The following is an 18,362-nucleotide window of genomic DNA, read 5'->3' as shown; positions in this document are numbered from 1 at the left end:
CTCATAAAGGGACAGTGGTCAGAATTGTAAAAACTGGCCCGGTCATGAACGTGCAAACCACCCTTGGTGGTTAAGGGGTTAATGCACCCCATGATCATGTTTGCCTTGGCATCCGCTGCCCGGCACTGGCTGCTCCAGGTAAGTTTATCATTAACTAGGGTCCCCAAGTCCTTCTCCATGTCAGATTTACCCAGTGGTTTACCGTTCAGTGTGTAATGGTGATATTGATTCCTTCTTCCCATGTGTATAACCTTACATTTATCATTGTTAAACCGCATCTGCCACCTTTCGGCCCAAGTTCTCAACTTATCCAGATCCGTCTGTAGCAGAATACTATCTTCTCTTGTATTGCCTGATTAACATCGTTTTGTATCATCTGCAAATATCGATATTTTACTGTGCAAACCTTCTACCAGATCGTTAATAAATATGTTGAAGAGAATAGGTCCCAACACCGACCCCTGCGGTACCCCACTGGCCACAGTGACCCAGTTAGAGAATATACCATTTATAACCACCCTCTGCTTTCTATCACTAAGCCAGTTACTTACCCATTTACACACATTTTCCCCCAGACCCAGCATTCTCATTTTGTGTACCAACCTCTTGTGTGCACGGTATCAAACGCTTTGGAAAAATCAAGATATACCACATCCAATGACTCACCTTGGTCCAGTCTATAGCTTACCTCTTCAAAAAAAACTGATTAGATTGGTTTGACAGGAGCGATTCCTCATAAACCCATGCTGATGTGGAGTTACACAGTTATTCTCATTGAGATAATCCAGAATAACATCCCTCAGAAATATTCAATAATATCCTTCAAATATCATACCAACAATAGAGCTTATACTTAGGCCAGGTTCATACTGCGTTAATGCAGTCCTTTCAATGCATAGCGTTGACGGACTGCGTTAACGCTATAGCATAATGCGATCGCGTTATGCTATTTCGCTAGTGCAGATGCTAGCAGTGACAGACCCTTGGACTCAACAGACCTTGACCGAGGGTCCATCACAGAATGAGGGCACATCGCTAGCGCATGCTGATTATGGCATGCATTAGCGATGCGCTCGTTAATGGAAGTGAATGGCAGCGTTAATGGATTGTGTTACATTGCGCTATGCCGCTGTGTAACGCAATCCGTTAAAAACGGACTGCAATAACGCAGAAGGAACCCAGCCTTACTGGCCTATAATTTCCAGGTTCACTTTTAGAGCCCTTTTTGAATATTGGTACCATATTTGCTATGCGCCAGTCCTGTGGAACAGACCCCATCGCTATAGAGTCCCTAAATATAAGAAATAATGGTTTGTCTATTACATTACTTAGTTCTCTTAGTACTCGTGGGTGTATGCCATCCGGACCCGGAGATTTATCTATTTTAACCCCTTAACGACCGCCGATACGCCTTTTAACGGCGGTAATTAAGGGTACTAAAACCACAGCGCCGTTAATTCACGGCGCTGTGATTTAAGTGAATAGCGCCCCCCAGTGTTGGATTTTCCCCGGGGTCTCGGCTGCCAGGGGTAGCCGAGACCCCAGAGAACATGAATCAGTCGGTTTTTACCGACCCCCGCTTTTGCGATCGCCGTTATTAACCCTATAACGGCGACCGCAAAAAAAAAAAAAAGCCGCGATTTTACATTTAATTTCTCTCTCCTCTGATGTGATCGCACATCAGAGGAGAGAGAAATAGGGTCCCCGATCCCCCCCGGTACCTCTCCGTGGCCCTCCGTCCCCTCCGTCCCCTCCCGGTGGTCCCACGTCCCGCCGGCATCCTCCGATGGGCGCCGCCATCTTGAAAATGGCGGGCGCATGCGCAGTGCGCCCGCCGGGAATCTGCCGGCTCCGGCTGGCAGATTCCATTCATTATTTTGATCACTATGATAAACGATCATAGTGATCAAAATAAAAAAAATAGTACATAACCCCCCCCGTTTATCACTCCCTTATATAGGCCAATATAATGAAATAAAGAAAATATTTTTTTTTTCAGTTTTCCATTAGGGTTAGGGTTAGGGTAGGGTTAGGGCTAGGGTTAGGGCTAGGGTTAGGGCTAGGGTAGGGTTAGGGTAGGGTTAGGGCTAGGGTAGGGTTAGGGCTAGGGTTAGGGTTGGGCTAGGGTTAGGGTTGGGCTAGGGTTAGGGTTAGGCTAGGGTTAGGGTTGTGCTAGGGCTAGGGCTGGGCTAGGGTTAGGGCTCGGGTCACGACTAGGGTTAGAATTAGGGTTAGGGCGAACTAGAATTAGGGTTAGAATTAGGATTAGGGATTAGGGTTGGGATTAGGGTTGGGATTAGGGTTAGGGGTGTGTTGGGGTTAGGGTTGGAGCAAGAATTGAGGGGTTTCCACTATTTGCCAACTTTGGGGGTCTAAAAATTGGGGTCTAAAAAATCACTTTTGTGGAAATAAAAAAAGACTTTTTATTTTCACGGCTCTGCGTTTATAAACTTTTGTGAAGCGCTTGGGGGTTCAAAGTGCTCACCACACATCTAGATAAGTTCCTTAGGGGGTCTAATTTCCAAAATGGGGTCACTTGTGGGGGTTTCCACTGTTTAGGCCCATCAGGGGCTCTGCAAGCGCAACATGATGCCCGCAGACCATTCCATCAAAGTCTGCATTCCAAAATGGCACTCCTTCCCTTCCGAGCTCTACCATGCGCACAAACAGTGGTTCCCCCCCACATATGGGGTATCGGCGTACTCAGGACAAATCGCATAACAACTGTGCAGGTATGATTTCTCCTGTTACCCTTGTAAAAATAAAAATTTGGGGGCGAAAAGATCATTTTTGTGGAAAAAAAATGGATTTTTTATTTTCACGGCTCTACGTTATAAACTTCTGTGAAGCATTTGAAGGTTCAAAGTGCTCACCACACATCTAGATAAGTTCCTTAATGGGTCTAGTTTCCAAAATGGGGTCACTTGTGGGGGGTTTCTACTGTTTAGGCCCATCAGGGGCTCTGCAAGCGCAACATGATGCCCGCAGACCATTCCATCAAAGTCTGCATTCCAAAATGGCACTCCTTCCCTTTCGAGCTCTCCCATGCGCCCAAACAGTGGTTCCCCCCCACATATGGGGTATCGGCGTACTCAGGACAAATCGGATAACAACTGTGCGGGTATGATTTCTCCTGTTACCCTTGTAAAAATAAATATTTGGGGGCGAAAAGATCATTTTTGTGGAAAAAAAATGGATTTTTTATTTTCACGGCTCTACGTTATAAACTTCTGTGAAGCACTTGAAGGTTAAAAGTGCTCACCACACATCTAGATAAGTTCCTTAATGGGTCTAGTTTCCAAAATGGGGTCACTTGTTGGAGGTTTCAACTGTTTAGGCACATTAAGGGCTCTCCGAACGCAACATGGCATCCGATCTCAATTCCAGCCAATTCTGCGTTGAAAAAGTCAAACGGCGCTCCATCCCTTGCGAGCTCTGCCGTGTGCTGAAAAAGTGGTTTACCCCCACATATAGGGTATCAGCGTATTCAGGAGAAATTGTTCAACAAATTGTGTGGTTGATTTTCTCTTTTAACACTTGTGAAAATAAAAAAAATTGGTTCTGAAGTAAATTTTTTGCAAAAAAAAGTTAAATGTTAATTTTTTCCTTCCACATTGCTTTAGTTCCTGTGAAGCACTTAAAGGGTTAATAAACTTCTTGAATGTGGTTTTGAGCACCTTGAGGAGTCTAGTGTTTATAATGGTGCCACTTTTGGGTATTTTCTGTCATGTACACCCCTCAAAATGACTTTAAATATGATGTGGTCCCTAAAAAAAATGGTTTTGTAAATTTTGTTGTAAAAATGAGAAATCGCTGGTCAACTTCCTAACAAAAAAAAATTTTGCTTCCAAAATTGTGCTGATGTAAAGTAGACATGTGGGAAATGTTATTTATTAAGAAATTTGTGTGACACATCTCTCTGATTTGAGGGCATAAAAATTTAAAGTTTTAAAATTGCAAAATTTTCAAAATTTTCGCCATATTTCCGTTTTTTTCATAAATAAACACAAGACTTATCGAATAAATTTTACCACTAACATGAAGTACAATATGTCACGAAAAAACAATCTTAGAATCAGCGGGATCCATTAAAGCGTTCCAGAGTTATAACCTCATAAAGGGACAGTGGTCAGAATTGTAAAAATTGGCCTGGTCATTAAGCTGCAAACTGGCTCTGTCGCTAAGGGGTTAATCTTATTTAGCCGGTTTCGCACCTCTTCTTGGGTTAGATTGGTGACTCTTAGGCTATGTGCCCACGTAGCGTTTTTCATGCAGAATATTCCTGAGTGGAAACGCACACCCTCCTCCCAGGAAAACGCATGCGTTTTATGAAGCGCCTTTGTAAGCGTTTTTTACGCGTTTGTTAAGCGCTTTCGCATGCGCGCGTTTCCGCAAAATTAATGAACATGCTGCTTTTTTTCCGCTTAGCGTTTCCGCAGCAGAAAAAAACGCACCATTAGCACAACATGTGCGGATTCCATTATGATTAAATTGGATGCTTTTCTTAAGCGTTTCCGCAGCAGAAACGCGCGTCTAAAAGCGCTGCGGAAACGTTTAAAAAACGCAATGTAGGCACACAGCCTCAATATAGGGTTTTCTTTGTCTCTCGGCATTTCACCTAGCATTTCATTTTCCACTGTGAATACCGTGGAGATGAAGGTGTTTAATATATTAACTTTTTCCTCGTCATCTACAACCATTCTTTTCTCACACTTTTTTAAGGGGCCGACACTTTCACTGATGATTATTTTACTATTGATATAGTATTGTATCTTATCAATGGCATCAAGTGGAGGGACCATTATTAGTGTTCATCAGCAGGAGCTATCCTCCAGGGACAACAGACCAATATAGTATATAATTAATCTGCATACATTTATCACCATGAAGATTTCATTTATTTGGCTGGTAGATATATATCTACATGGGAAAAGATGACTAGGGGAGAAAGGGGTGGGTATGGAATTAAGATGGGGAATTGTGGCTAGGGAGAAAAAGCACAGTAGGTGCTCATCCACACTGATACTACCTGTGAGGATCTTGTTATGGGAGAAAAATATATTTGATCATTTATATTATATTTACAGCTAATTTATAACCCAAATCTGTTGACTGTGTGGATGTGTCTGTCCTAAGACAGATAATCACAGGGAGTGAGTGTGTGAAGACAAAATAGTATTTTGACACGGTCACTGCTTCTAATAGAGTCTTCATTGCTAGTGCATAAATCAAGAAGCAGTAGAACGTGGTCAAACCCCACAATGTCCATATACCAAAGAGGCATGCACAGACAAGACAGAGCTATAGAGATAAGTACATTACCCAGATGGGCCCTTTTATGCACGTTTCGCTTGTAATGCTTCCTCAGAAAGCGTTAGCATGATGTACGGTTTGCCACTTTCTGTTGCTTCTGGATTTATGCACTAGCAATGAAGACTCTATTTGAAGCTGTGACCGTGTCATGCCCATAATGCCACCATACTTTGGGACAGATATAAACACATTTTTATACTTACCCGATGATTTTTCTCTGCAATTCTTTTTACATGTTTTTATGTGTTTTGTTGAAATAAAGTATATAAAGTGCTCTAAGTGAGAGAAACAAAATAGGAATCTTGTGGGTGTGATATATTTAATGGCTAACAAATAATAGTGAATGATGTTACAATGCAAGCTTTCGGGACTGCTTACTTCTCTTCATCAGGCTGATATAACAAAATATTTGCAGAAATCCAATTATATACAGTAAAGAGCACAGGCATTTTACGGAGGTTTACGGAGTCTGTACATAGACATTTGATGACTCTTTTCAACTCCCTCAGATATTTTGGAGTTGGGTCATCATCCAGTTTGGTGTAGTACTGTATATCCATCAGTTGTCTGTGTGCCTCTTTAATGTAGTCGGTGATGTGCTGCAACACATCAGACTCTCACCATCAACGGAAACCTTCAAGAAGAACCTGAAGACCCACCTGTTCAGACAAGCCTACAGCCTGCAATGATCCTCGGTCTACTGAACCACCGCCCGACCTGCTCTACCCTCTCCTACTGTATCCTCACCCATCCCTGTAGACTGTGAGCCCTTGCGGGCAGGGTCCCCTCTCCTTATGTACTTGTGTGTCCCATGTCTTACACATGTTTATTATACTTATCTATATTTCCACTTTTCACATGTAAAGCGCCATGGAATAAATGGCGCTATATAAATGCATAATAATAATAATAATAATAATTAAGGAGAACTATGGCACCACCTTTATCCGCAGGCTTAATAGTGATCTACCTGTTGTTCTTAAGGCCATGCATCGTCTTTTTCTCCTGCAAACTGATATTAGATGATTCCTTTGCTTTTTTTCCAATATCGTGGACTGCACCTAATGTCTAAATGAGTCAATATATTGGACCTAACTGGTGTTGCGGCCAGAAGGAGGTGTCCAGTCACAGTTTGTTTTTCTTATTCTCTAGTCTGACTTGAGTTTGACTGCCCAGAAGCCCCAAGTCCTCTTTGACAGAGAAGAACTCCTTCAGTCTAAGTCTCCTGAAGAATTGTTCCATGTCACTACAAAGTTCTGTTTTGTCTAGAGGTTTTGTAGGACAGAATGTGAAACCTCAGGAAAGTACATTGAGTTCTAGATTAGTGGGTTTGTGAGATGACAGATTAATAACACAGCTGACTGTACCTGTGTCCTTCTGGCGGTTTTGCCCCATGCTTTAGTGTTTAGGAGGGTCTTGACTGGTGCTGGAATGTAATCCTGCTTTCATTCGAAGTCTGTGGAGTTTCTTTTTCTTGTTGTATATTAGGTACGACTGCAGGGTTGTATAGTAAAGCTGCATTTTCTGCTGTATGTCACCAGCAATTGTACTCCTTAAAGTTTGTATTTCCATTTGGACCTTTTTCTTGGTGCTGTAGAAAACATGAATAAGGTGGTTCCATAGTCTCTCCAAAGCAGAGGTGTTGTGAGTAATGAGTATTGTAGGTATTCCTAATAGGATTCTTTAAGCTTAGTCCTTTGGGTATTAAGTGCTCCTTCTTGCATCTTGTTGAAAAGATGTCACTATCCAGTTGTGCCAGTTTCTTCAGATGATCTTTCAGTTCCATAGTTGTACGGTACATTCTGGTATCCTCCATTTAGTAAAACGAAAAAAAAAAGTGGTTTGGTACTGTGTTAGACAGTAGAAAAAAATATATAAAGTGCTCTCAGTGACAGAAAGAAAATAGGAATCTTGTGAGTGTGATACCTTTTAATGACTAACAAATTGTAGTGAATGATGTTACAAAGCAAGCTTTCGAGACCGCTTTTCGAGTCTCTTCATCAGGCTGATGTAACAAAATATTTGAAGAAACCCAATTATATACAGTAAAGAGCACAGGCATGGTGTGATCCATGGATATTTCAATAAACAAACACTGAGCTTGAAGAGAGAATCCTTCATTAGGGAAGCTTAGATAAGTGGTGTGAAAGTTCTATGGACCCCATACGTATGTGAGATCAAAGGGCTGGTGGTGCCTTCATTGTTTTTGGAGGAAATAGCTCAGATTTGGAAGTGGGCCATAAATCCTCCTGACAAATTCAGTCCTGTGTGAACAGAATCAAAGATGGTAATGAATTTGTATTCCCAGACCCCGCAATGTTTCTGTGATTTGAAATTGCCTTTTAAAATGACAACTTTCATATTGTCCATGTTGTGTCCTGGACCACAGAAATGTTAGCCACAGGTAAAAGTTTTGTCTGTAATTGTATGACAATGAGACCTCATCCTTGCTCTCAGACTCTGTCCTGTTTCTCCAACATAGAGGCCACCCACAGGACATATATTGCATACAATTAAATATACCACATTGGAAGAGGAACCTGTGAATTTACCATTTACCTGTGGCCAAACATTTCTGTGGTCCAGGACAAAACATAGACAATATGAAAGTTGTCATTTTAAAAGGCAATTTCAAATCACAGAAACATTGCGGGGTCTGGGAATACAAATTCATTACCATCTTTGATTCTGTTTACACAGGACTCAATTTGTCAGGATGATTTATGGCCCATTACCAAATCTGAGCTATTTCCTCCAAAAACAATGAAGGCACCACCAGCCCTTTGATCTCACATGCATATGGGGTCCATATAACTTTCACACCACCTATTTAATCTTACCTAATTAAGGATTCTCTCTTCAAGCTCAGTGTTTGTTTATTGAAATGTCCATGGATCACACCATGCCTGTGCTTTTTACTGTATATAAATAAGGTTTCTTCAAATATTTTGTTATATCAGCCTGATGAAGAGAAGTAAGCAGTCCCGAAAGCTTGCTTTGTAACATCATTCACTATTATTTGTTAGCCATTAAATATATCACACCCACAAGATTCCTATTTTGTTTCTCTCACTGCGAGCACTTTATATATTTTTTCTACTGGCCAATACAGTACCAAACCACTTTTTTTCCGTTGAAATAAAGATATTGTATTTCATACTATAATTTTGTTTTTGGAAGTAATATTTGTAGGCTATGGTGTTGATTTGTACTCCTGAATATATGGACGACCTTGTTTGAGCTTTTTATATATGGTTAGACAAAAGAACTACATATTGTGGCAAAAGGCGTATACATGATAACCTCATACTGCAAGGAAAGACGTGTATTTTAGAACAATAAAGAAAGTGATAATACAACATGACAATATTTAGGGGTAGTTCACCAAACTCCATTACAATCCATAAATCCCCATGTCCCTTTTATCTAATGTCATTATAACTTCACATATTGACAACTGTATTGTTCTTGTCACACACACTACTTACTAGCATATGAGACCACTTATTTACTCTCACAATACCCTGCAATTACTCCTATTAACCTTTGTGTATGCCAACCATACCTGCTAATGGCTCTGATGTCATTTTATGTCTCTATTCTGGCTACAGCTCCCATAACGGCATCTCATTAGCTGCAAAGTTAGTTGGCGAAAGTTTTTACAAGATGACAGCTCAGTCCGACGAGGCTGTTCAACATATTTAGTACTGATGATTCTGCCGCAATGAGTGTTTTTATTTTAATGTGGCCAAACATGAGAAATGACAAGGGGTTGTCCTAGTAGTGGTCAATCCTTTTAAGAAGATACAATTTTCAGTTAAAATATTTCCCACATTCTGAACATGAAAAAGGCTTCTCCCCTGTGTGAGTTTTTTGGTGACTAAGAAGAGATGATTTCTTCACAAAACATTTTCCACATTTTGAACATGAAAAAGGCTTCTCTCCCGTGTGAGTTCTCTGGTGCCTAATAAAATTTGATTGATCTTTAAAACATTTCCCACATTCTAAACAGGAAAAAGGCTTCTCCCCTGTATGAGTTCTCTGGTGCTTAACAATATTTGATTTATGGCTAAAACATTTCCCACATTCAGAACAGGAAAAAGGCTTCTCCCCTGTGTGAGTTCTCCGGTGTTTAACAAAACTTGATTTATGGTTAAAACATTTCCCACATTCTGAACATGATAAAGGCTTCTCCCTTGTGTGAGTTCTCTGATGTTTAACAAGACTTGATTTACCTATAAAACATTTCCCACATTCTGAACATAAAAAAGGCTTCTCCCCTGTGTGAACTTTCTGATGCATAACCAAATTTGATTTATAGTTAAAACATTTCCCACATTCTGAACATGAAAATGGCTTCTCCCTTGTATGGGTTCTCTGGTGGCTATCAAGATGTGCTTTCCGGTAAAAACATTTCCCACATTCTGAACAACAAAAAGGCTTCTCCCCTGTATGAGTTCTATGGTGATTAACCAAATCTGGTTTTTGCTTAAAACATTTCCCACATTCTGAACAGGAAAAAGGCTTTTCCCCTGTGTGAGTTCTTTGGTGCTTAATCAAATCTGATTTCTGTGTAAAACATTTCCCACATTCTGAACAGGAAAAAGGCTTTTCCCCTGTGTGAGTTCTATGGTGATTAACCAAATCTGATTTCTGGTTAAAACATTTCCCACATTCTGAACAGGAAAACGGCTTCTCCCCTGTATGAGTTCTCTGGTGCCTAACCAAATCAGATTTCTGGTTAAAACATTTCCCACATTCTGAACATGAATAAGGCTTCTCCCCTGTGTGAATTCTTTGATGCTTTATGAAAGCTGATTTGTGGTTAAAACATTTCCCACATTCTGAACATGAAAATCTATTCTCTGCTGTGTGATTTTTTTCATGTTTAAGAAAAGTCATTTTGAGAAAACTATATCCATATTCTGAATATGAAAATGGCTTCTTTCCTTTAGAATCAATTTGTTTTCTAATGCTTATATTGTTACTTTGATCTTCCTTAGTAGTTGGTAATGAACCAGAAGACATAACCTGTTTCAAAGGATCAGATGACAGATCTTTGCTGTGAAGGGATGATGGTATATCTGGAGTAATGTCATTCACTTCAATTGTATCCTGTGGGATCTCAAGATCATCTGAAATAAAAATTGAAGATGTCAGCTGTCCCTCTGATCTCCTGGTACAGTCATCGGCTAAAAATAAAACCAATTATTAATTTTGAACAAAATATCTTCAAATTTTATGCTTTTGAACATTTCTACTTAAACTGTCCATAAAAAATACAAGTTATGTAAAAATATTGAATTATTCACCAAGACAATGACAGTTCACAGACTAATCGAAACCATCATAGCATGAACCAGTAGAGCATGGTGTTCAACTATTTGTTCACTCTGCCTCCCAAACATGGAATGAAAAGCCACCAAACAATGTTATGTAGGTGAAAATTATACCAATAAAACGTCTACTCATCTCACAAAATACAAGACACCACTAAGGTCCATCATCTGTCAGTGGAAAAACAAAGGTTTCCACATTAGTGGCTCAGAAGCTCTTGAAAAGTAACATGGCTTCCATAAACCAATCCAGCAATATCCGTTCTTCCAAAGTCAAATTTCTACTCGCTTCTGAGCCTTGCAGTGTGCCCAAACCACATTTAGCATCCATGTATTTGGCATGACTATAGTGAGCCAAATTCACTTAATTTATGGTGTGTGTGTCTCCTGTAGCACAATCTGGGTACTATGTGCTGGATAATAAAATAACAAATGTGCAATTTTCACGTTGCAACATCCAGTGCGAGCTAATTTGAGTAAAGTGGATGTGGAGTCAAAACAGTCACTACTCTCATAGAATAATTCACAGAGGGTTATAATTTCCAAAATGGAGACACTTTATGGGGATTTCTACTGCATTAGTTTTCTGTAATTTTGTTATATTAGGACATCTGCAAATGATGTGTCCCATCTCCACTGGAATCTGTTCTTGAAATGTTTGCTTCCATCACCAGGCAGCATCTTATTTATTGTGCAGGCGTTGCTTGTAATAGAGGAGACATCAAAACCAGAAGCTCTGGGTGTCACTGGCTCTGTCCAGCCACTAAGATTAGGGTGCCTGAGACCAGTAGTACCATCCAGTCTGGCAGTAAGGGTTTGTGTGCTGTCCAGCTGGAGCAATCTTCTACCTGCTTAAGCCAATTGGAAAGCACCAAACCCTACTAAAGCTTGAAGCATATTGCCGGAAGCTGCCAGATACAGCGCTGTTCTCCTGTAGTTCAATCCTCTGTGCTCAGCTCCCCGCTAGTGTATGTTTCCTGTTGTGATCCCAGCCTGCTTCCTGACTACGCTTGCATGTTCTGATTTTGTTCTCTCTCTGCCCTCCTGGTTCTGACCCACCTATCTGACTATTCTTATCATCTAACACCACAGAATAGCAGGTAACATGATGGCCCAAGCCTAGGGGTCTGTGTGTAAGTCCAGATCCATGTAGAGGGGTTAAAGGATGATGAGCAATGCAATCCTTGAGTTCTGGAAAATGAAGTAGATAGAGCCAAGCCTTCTTATGGTGGCCATCTTTTGATCTGCCAGGTGATCACTAAGGCTATGTGCACACACTGTGGAATCACCTGCAGGTTTTTCCCCGCGGAACCGCAGGTAAAGTGACCTGCGGTTTTCCTGAGGTTTGGCCTGCGGTTTTGCCCTGCGGTTTCACACCTCTACTATGTTAAAGGTGTGAAACCGCAGCGGAATCCGCAGAAACAATTGACATGCTGCGGTTTATAAGCCACAGCAAAACCGCGCGGAAAAAAACGCAGCGTGAGCACTGCGGTTTTGAAAACCCATAGGGTTACATGGTACTGTACCACATCTGCGGAACTGCTGCGGTTCCGCAGGGTCAAAACCGCAGCAAAAACCGCAGCGTGTGCACATAGCCTAACAGTTCTCCCAATACATTGTGTCAGCAAACTATTCCAGCAAGATCTGCATTCAAATAGCTAAATGGCGCTCCTTCCTTTCTTAACCCTACCATGTGCCCAGAAATTAGTGTACAACCATATATAAGGTATTGTCGGTTTCAAGAGACGATGGAAAATAATTTGTAAGGTCCATTTGTTTCCTAGTATCTTGGTGAAAACGCTGGGTAATTAGAGTATATAGCTTGGTGGTTATTGGCAATCTAAACAATTGTAAGGACCAATATTTTCTGTCAGATGAGTTGCAAGCAGAAATATTAGACATTCATAGAGAACTTTTTTTAATAGTGCAGAGCTGAGGTGTCCTAAATTTAGATCTCAGGCATTTGGAAAAGGTAAATGAGACCTTCTTTTAAAGTTGCAGACTCACATAAGTGAGGCAGCACAATCCCACCACCATCAAACTACCATACAAAATGAACCTGGAAAGAAAGACATAGAATAAAAAGACATGTTATATCCCCAACAACAACATATGTTTGGAAGGAAGCTCCATCACTAAACCGGAGTTGCATATGTTTATGGTAGACCATTGGAGCTACTGGGTTCTGAAATTATATGTTGCTCCCCATATCGGAAGAGATTGTGCAGTAATCTCAATTCCTTAGGCTGAAAACATAATGTAATTGATAACGTTGGCTGATTTCATGAAACCAGGGCTTGAGCCATGCCAACACATTCCCTGCGGCTTGAATAAATATATATTACAGCCATCAGTCTCGCACAGTTTAGAGATATATCATGGAACAGGTGTAATGTTTTTTTTATGTAGTTTGTCACAATTCTGTTTGAAGTTAGTCGGTTTTAAAAGAAATTGAGAAGTCAGGATAAAGGGAAACTCTGTCGTTATTGTACAGAAATTCACACTTGGCCTCACTGCACATTCAATGTTGTAGATTATAAAAGTGAAGTTTGATCAGAAAGACTGGACCTGGTCTTGTAAGGACCATATGAGCACATTCAGCAGCACAGAAGGGAGAGAAGGGAGATTCACCCAGTAAGATATCAGGGATCTAGGAAGCCAACAGCATCATTACCCTCCGCTTTCTCTTATAGGCCCATCATAATATTTTTCTTCAAGTGATTTTCTAACTTGTCATTTGGCTTTGTAGTTTACAGATCTGGGCAGGTAACGGTCAGCAGCTTCTAATTGAAGTAGATGGATCTTCCAGGTTGTAAGATCCATAGTAAAGGGCTTTCAATGTCCAAAGTAATTTAAACAGAATTTGGAGGAGGAGAATGTTGTGGTCTAGAAGAAAACGGTTGATCGCATAATTGTGATACGGCCGGACTACATGACAAAAAAGCAGCCACAGTCGGTGACCGAGAAGAATCTGTGACTTTGCATTTATAGTGGTTACTACTCACCTGGGCGGTTATCTGTAGAAATCTCCTCTTTACACCGCTCATCTCCCCGCACATATGTCTCTGTAGTATTAATATGGGTCAGATCTTCACCCTGAAACAAATATTGTAAAAGTCACAAACAGATGGAGAAGTCACATCTATGATCAGCATTAATCCTGCCATCAGATCTCTTCTGGAATATTGTGTCCAGTTCTGGGCACGATATTTAACCCCTTAACGACCGCCGATACGCCTCTTAACGGCGGTAATTAAGGCCACTTAAACCACAGCGCCGTTAATTCACGGCGCTGTGGAGAAAGTAAATAGCGCCCCCCAGTGTCAGATTTTTCCGGGGTCTCGGCTGCCGGGGGTAGCCGAGACCCCAGAGAACATGAATCGGGTCGGTTTTTGCCGACCCCGCTTTTGCGATCGCCGTTATTAACCCTATAACGGTGATTGAAAAAAAAACGCGATTTTGCATTTAATTTCTCTTTCCTCTAATGTGATCGCACATCATAGGAGAGAGAAATAGGGTCCCCGATCCTCCCCCTGTACCACCCGGTGGTCCTGGATTCCCTCCCGGTGGCGGTGGTCCTCTGTCCCGCCAGCGTCCTCCGGTGGGCGCCGCCATCTTGGATCCGGAAGAAAACGGCGGGCGCATGCGCAGTGCTCCCGCCGCGAATCTGCCGGTTGGCAGATCCATTTTGATCACTATGATAAACTATCATAGCGATCAAAATAAAAAAAATAATAAATAACCCCCCCCCGTTTACCACCCCCTTAGTTAGGCAAACATAATGAAATAAAGAAAATATATATATTTTTTCATTTTTCCATTAGGGTTATGGTTAGGGCTAGGGTTAGGGCTAGGGTTGGAATTAGGGTTAGGGCTTGGGATAGGGCTAGAATTAGGGCTAGGGTTGGAATTAGGGATAGGGTTGGAATTAGGGCTAGGGTTAGAATGGAGCAAGAATTGAGGAGTTTCCACTATTTACCAACTTTGGGGGTCTAATTTCTCCTGTTACCCTTGGGAAAATAAAAAAATTGGGGGCTAAAAAAATTCACTTTTGTGGAAAACAAAAAGACTTTTATTTTCACGGCTCTGCGTTATAAACTTCTGTGAAGCACTTGGGGGTTCAAAGTGCTAACCACACATCTAGATAAGCTCCTTGGGGGGTCTAGTTTCCAAAATGGGGTCACTTGTGGGGGATTTATACTGTTTAGACACATCAGGGGTTCTGCAAACGCAACATGACGCCCGCAGACCATTCCATCAAAGTCTGCATTCCAAAATGGCGCTCCTCTTCCGAGCTCTGCCATGCGCCCAAACAGTGGTTCCCCCCCACAAATGGGGTATCAGCGTACTCAGGACAACTTGCACAACAACTTTTGAGGTTCAATTTCTCCTGTTACCCTTCAGAAAATAAAACATAGCAGGCTAAATTCTCTTTTTTGAGGAAAAAAAGTGATTATTTTATTTTTACTGCTCTGCGTTATAAACTTCTGTGAAGCACTTGGGGTTCAAAGTGCTCACCACACATCTAGATAAGTTCCTTAAGGGGTCTAGTTTCCAAAATAGTGTCACTCCAAAAGCGACATGGCGTCCAATCTCAATTCCAGCCAATTCTGCATTGAAAAAGTCAAACGGTACTCCTTCCCTTCTGAGCTCTGCCGTGCGCCCAAACAGTGGTTTACCCCCACATATGGGGTATCAGCCTACTCAGGACAAATCGTACAACAACTGTGGGGGTATGATTTCTCTTGTTACCCTTGTAAAAATAAAAATTTGGGGGCGAAAAAATCATATTTGAGGAAAAAAATTATTTTTTATTTTCACGGCTCTAAGTTATAAACTTCTTTGAAGCTCTTAAAGGTTCAAAGTGCTCACCACACATCTAGAAAAGTTCCTCAATGGGTCTAGTTTCCAAAATGGGGTCACTTGTTGGAGGTTTCCACTGTTAGGGAACATCAGGGGCTCTCCGAACGCAATATGGCATCCGATCTCAATTCCAGCCAATTCTGTGTTGAAAAAGTCAAACGGCGCTCCCTCCCTTGCGAGTTCTGCCGTGCGCTGAAAAAGTGGTTTACCCCCAAATTTTGGGTATCAGCGTATTCAAGAGAAATTGCACAACATATTTTGTGGTTCATTTTCTCTTTTAACACTTGTGAAAATAACAAAAATTGGTTCTGAAGTAAATTTTTTGCAAAAAAAGTTAAATGTTAATTTTTTCCTTCCACATTGCTTTAGTTCCTGTGAAGCACGTAAAGGGTTAATAAACTTCTTGAATGTGGTTTTGAGCACCTTGAGGGGTCTAGTTTTTAGAATGGTGTCACTTTTGGGTATTTTATATCATGTACACCCCTCAAAATGACTTTAAATATGATGTGGTACCTAAAAAAAAAGTTTTGTAAATTTTGTTGTGAAAATGAGAAATCAGTAGCCAACTTTTAACCCTTATAACTTCCTAACAAAAAAAAAATTTGTTTCCAAAATTGTGCTGATGTAAAGTAGACATGTGGGAAATGTTATTTATTAAGAAATTTGTGTGATAATCTCTCTGATTTAAGGGCATAAAAATTTAAAGTTTTAAAATTGCAAAATTTTCAAAATTTTCGCCATATTTCCGTTTTTTTCATAAATAAACACAGGACATATCAAAGAAATTTTACCACTATCATGAAGTAAAATATGTTATAAAAATCAGAATCTCAGAATCAGCGGGATCTGTTAAAGCGTTCCAGAGTTATAATCTCATAAAGTGACAGTGGTCAGAATTGTAAAAATTGGCCTGGTCATTAAGCTGCAAACTGGCTCTGTCACTAAGGGGTTAAAAAAAAAAAAAAAAAACATAGAAAAGCGGGAGCAAGTTCAGAGAAGAGCTACCAGGATGATGAGCATACTACAAAGTATGTCCTATGAAGAACGGTTAAAGGATTTGGGAATGTTAATCTTGCAAAAAAGAAGGGTGAGAGGAGACTTATTAACTGCCTACAAATATAAACCAGGGGAAGAGTCTTGAGGAGATCATTTGCATATTCCCAGTGCCTTCTGGGATAAGTGAAGAGTCTCCGCGAGCTCAACGATCACTGGGTTTTGGCCGTTGCAGCTGAAAAGAGGAAATCGGAAAACCAGGGGAAGAGTCTTGAGGAGATCATTTGCATATTCCCAGTGCCTTCTGGGATAAGTGAAGCGTCTCCGCGAGCTCAACGATCACTGGGTTTTGGCCGTTGCAGCTGAAAAGAGGAAATCGGAAAACCAGGGGAAGAGTCTTGAGGAGATCATTTGCATATTCCCAGTGCCTTCTGGGATAAGTGAAGAGTCTCCGCGAGCTCAACGATCACTGGGTTTTGGCCGTTGCAGCTGAAAAGAGGAAATCGGAAAACCAGGGGAAGAGTCTTGAGGAGATCATTTGCATATTCCCAGTGCCTTCTGGGATAAGTGAAGAGTCTCCGCGAGCTCAACGATCACTGGGTTTTGGCCGTTGCAGCTGAAAAGAGGAAATCGGAAAACCAGGGGAAGAGTCTTGAGGAGATCATTTGCATATTCCCAGTGCCTTCTGGGATAAGTGAAGAGTCTCCGCGAGCTCAACGATCACTGGGTTTTGGCCGTTGCAGCTGAAAAGAGGAAATCGGAAAACCAGGGGAAGAGTCTTGAGGAGATCATTTGCATATTCCCAGTGCCTTCTGGGATAAGTGAAGAGTCTCCACGAGCTCAACGATCACTGGGTTTTGGCCGTTGCAGCTGAAAAGAGGAAATCGGAAAACCAGGGGAAGAGTCTTGAGGAGATCATTTGCATATTCCCAGTGCCTTCTGGGATAAGTGAAGAGTCTCCGTGAGCTCAACGATCACTGGGTTTTGGCCGTTGCAGCTGAAAAGAGGAAATCGGAAAAACCGCGCGCCTATCGGCGCGCAAATCTGGGCTCATCTTTCATCGTTTTTAAGAAATCTCAAGATGGAAGAGGCCAGGAGCCATTTGGTGAGCTGCATTTCTTGCTACATGTTCACAGACTTACCAGTGGAAAAGCCAAACTTCACATGCCACAAATGCAAGCTTGTGTCCCTGTTGGAGGAAAAGTTGCAAAATCTCGAAGAGAGGTTAGCTACGTTGAAGATCATTAAGGAAGGTGAAGAGTTCTTGGACAGAGCAGAATTATCTCTTCATGTTACAGAAAGAGAAGAAATTCGAAGTGCACCTGAAGAAACAGAGGAATGGAGACATGTGACCCAGAGAAGCAGGAGGATCAGGAGGCAGTCAGCACCCATACTGCTCAGAAACCAGTACCAGGCTCTCACGCAGGAAAACAATGAAGAAATACATCAGGATAAGACTTTGCCAACAAGCAGCAACCTTGTACGCCTTCAGAGTCCTCCTGGATGGAGAAAGAAAAATGTTGTGAAGAAGAAACGGAGAGTGGTGGTCATGGGGGATTCCCTGTTGAGAGGAACTGAGGCCGCTATCTGCAGACCGGATATAACTTCAAGAGAAATGTGTTGTCTTCCAGGTGCAAAAATTAAAGATGTGTCTGACAGGATATCAGGACTCTTCAGACCTACAGATGACTACCCATTCCTGCTACTACATGTGGGGACAAATGACACTGCAAGAAACGACCTGGAAACCATCTGCAGAGACTTTGAAGACTTAGGCAAGAAAGTGAAAGAACTGGGAGCGCAGGTGGTCTTCTCTTCCATCCTCCCAGTGGATGGCCATGGAACAAGGAGGTGGAA

General features: G+C 41.4%; 1 protein-coding gene across 2 annotated transcripts in view; it reads right to left on the bottom strand.

Annotated features, from left to right (window-relative positions):
- Positions 1-9,027: 9,027 nt before the first annotated feature.
- LOC141055916 (uncharacterized) overlaps positions 9,028-18,362 on the bottom strand; it is a 43,398-nt gene continuing 34,063 nt past the window's right edge. For both annotated transcript variants that reach the window (XM_073552629.1, XM_073552630.1), the window contains exons 6-7: positions 13,655-13,745; positions 9,028-10,448 (exon numbers count right to left, since the gene is read on the bottom strand). In XM_073552629.1, coding sequence (XP_073408730.1) covers positions 9,127-10,448; positions 13,655-13,745 — 1,413 coding nt within the window. In that variant the 3' untranslated portion in view covers positions 9,028-9,126. The remainder of the gene's footprint in view (positions 10,449-13,654; positions 13,746-18,362) is intronic.

Source organism: Dendrobates tinctorius, unplaced genomic scaffold (genome assembly GCF_039654945.1).
Source record: "Dendrobates tinctorius isolate UK_male_01 unplaced genomic scaffold, ASM3965494v1 ptg000192l, whole genome shotgun sequence".
Lineage (NCBI taxonomy): Eukaryota > Metazoa > Chordata > Amphibia > Anura > Dendrobatidae > Dendrobates > Dendrobates tinctorius.
Note: the sequence above shows the minus strand (reverse complement) of the source record. Positions and strands in the feature narration are given on the sequence as shown.